The sequence below is a fragment of the Lipotes vexillifer genome, unplaced genomic scaffold, assembly GCF_000442215.2.
Source record: "Lipotes vexillifer unplaced genomic scaffold, Lipotes_vexillifer_v1.1 scaffold948, whole genome shotgun sequence".
Classification (NCBI taxonomy): Eukaryota; Metazoa; Chordata; class Mammalia; order Artiodactyla; family Lipotidae; genus Lipotes; species Lipotes vexillifer.
Genome location: NW_006793764.1, coordinates 318,330 through 320,277, shown reverse-complemented (window position 1 = coordinate 320,277; position 1,948 = coordinate 318,330). Strand labels below are relative to the sequence as shown.

General features: G+C 39.6%; 1 protein-coding gene across 1 annotated transcript in view; it reads left to right on the top strand.

Moving 5' to 3' along the window:
• SMARCA2 (SWI/SNF related BAF chromatin remodeling complex subunit ATPase 2) overlaps nucleotides 1-1,948 on the top strand; it is a 161,112-nt gene that overhangs the window by 84,975 nt on the left and 74,189 nt on the right. Inside the window, exon 24 of the mRNA XM_007466755.1 lies at nucleotides 1,755-1,948. Within this exon, the coding sequence (XP_007466817.1) occupies nucleotides 1,755-1,948 (194 nt within the window). The remainder of the gene's footprint in view (nucleotides 1-1,754) is intronic.

The window sequence follows — 1,948 nt, the reverse complement described above, 5'->3', positions numbered from 1 at the left end:
GGACCGTGGCACGAACCCGCATCCACTGCATCGGCAGGCGGACTCTCAACCACTGCGCCACCAGGGAAGCCCCCCCCCCTTTAGATTTTAATGATCCACCTCACTTTCTCCTCTTTGGAAAATAATCTAATTTGGATGAGTCCCAGCTGTATTCATGGTTCAGCTCTCCCATATTTATAGTCACTTCTTCAAATATCTTCTGAGGAAAACCTTTTGCCTAATTAGTCATTTAATTGTAAAAGTCCCTGCAGCAAAGATAGGTCTCCTGGGCAGACTTCAGCCTGTTGTCTCCTTGTGCTGTCTAGGTGACCAAGAAACTCATCTGGTCAAGACAATGGGCTTACACCTGTAGCAGGGTATCAGCTCTGTGCAAAAGAGGGTGCAAGGGATGCAGGATGCAGGGGACAGACCTTTGCCCTAAAGATGTACACGGGTCTAATGGGGGACACATGGAAACAGCTAATTAGCATTGGAGAGATCATCACCTGGACCAGAATGAACAAAAGTGATGTACCAAGAAGTTTTTATGGCATAGCCTTAAGATTAGGTAACTGCTTCATAGCTTTATGACGGTTTTATTTAAAGATTTCATTAAAACCTTATTTTTTTATTATAAGAGTAATATACATTCAAAGCAGAAAAAAATTGCCAAACCACATGAAAGTAAAATGAAGAAAATTTAATAACACCTATAATCTTAATACCTGAAGATGTAAACATTATTAGCTTCTTGGTATTTGTCCTTCCTGCCTTTTCTTGGTATAGATCAATTTATGCACGTAAGGTCATAATGTACATACTCATATATAACTTGTAGTTTTCACTTATTATAGCTTTATGATATTAAGTTTTCTAAATGAGAGTATAATTTTTAATGTACTATGTTGTATATACATAGAGTAAAAAACTAATTTATTTAACCAATCTGTTATTGTTGAATGTTTACTTAATTCTGCTTTTTTAAAAAAACATTATAAATGATATATAATGCTGAGAGGTGCATCCTTACTGTAAGTCTTTGTGCATATCCATGATTATTCCCGTAGGATACCTTCCCAAGAAGTGAATTTTCTGAGTCAGGGGCCATACCCAGTTTCAACACTTTTGATACATAGTGCTAAATTTCTGTGCCCCCAAAGTTGTCCAGTTTACTACTCCACTAGCAATCCTTTTCATTCCCCAAACTAAAGACTGAGTCTTTGATGGAATTAGGTCCCAGGAAATTTGCTACATGGGTAATCATTGTATGAACAGTGTGTGTTTATGTGTATAATGTATGTGTGTATAATTCAGCGATGTCTTAAAAATCATCTTTAACACCTTCCTTTAACCTTGCAACTTAGGGTTAGTTTTAGTTAATATCCAAGTCATAATTCTGACACCGAATTTATTTTTATTTATTTAATTCTTTTTTTAGTTAGGGACAAATCTGATGGTGAACCTAGGGACAGATTAAACACACACACACACACACACACACACACACACACACACACACAAACACATCTTGAGACCTGGATTTCAAAACCTGAGGTGTATTTCAGTTGGCTAATTTGAACCCAGTTTCCCTCAACTAGGAATGACCTTGAATTTTTCCAAAGAAGGTAGCTTGTATATTTTGAAAATGTAAGCAGAGTCTTGCATTAGTAAAGGTGGGTTAAAGAACGCTTCCATAGTTCCCTCTTGGGTGGGTGACCTGTCTGCTAGGCTAATCCAGGCACAGTGGCCCTCAAACACGTGGTTTTCTCAAACAGGACCTGCAAGCACAAGACCGCGCTCACCGCATCGGCCAGCAGAACGAGGTCCGCGTGCTGAGACTCTGCACCGTGAACAGTGTGGAGGAAAAGATCCTCGCAGCCGCCAAGTACAAGCTGAATGTGGATCAGAAAGTGATCCAGGCAGGCATGTTTGATCAGAAGTCTTCAAGCCACGAGCGGAGGGCATTCCT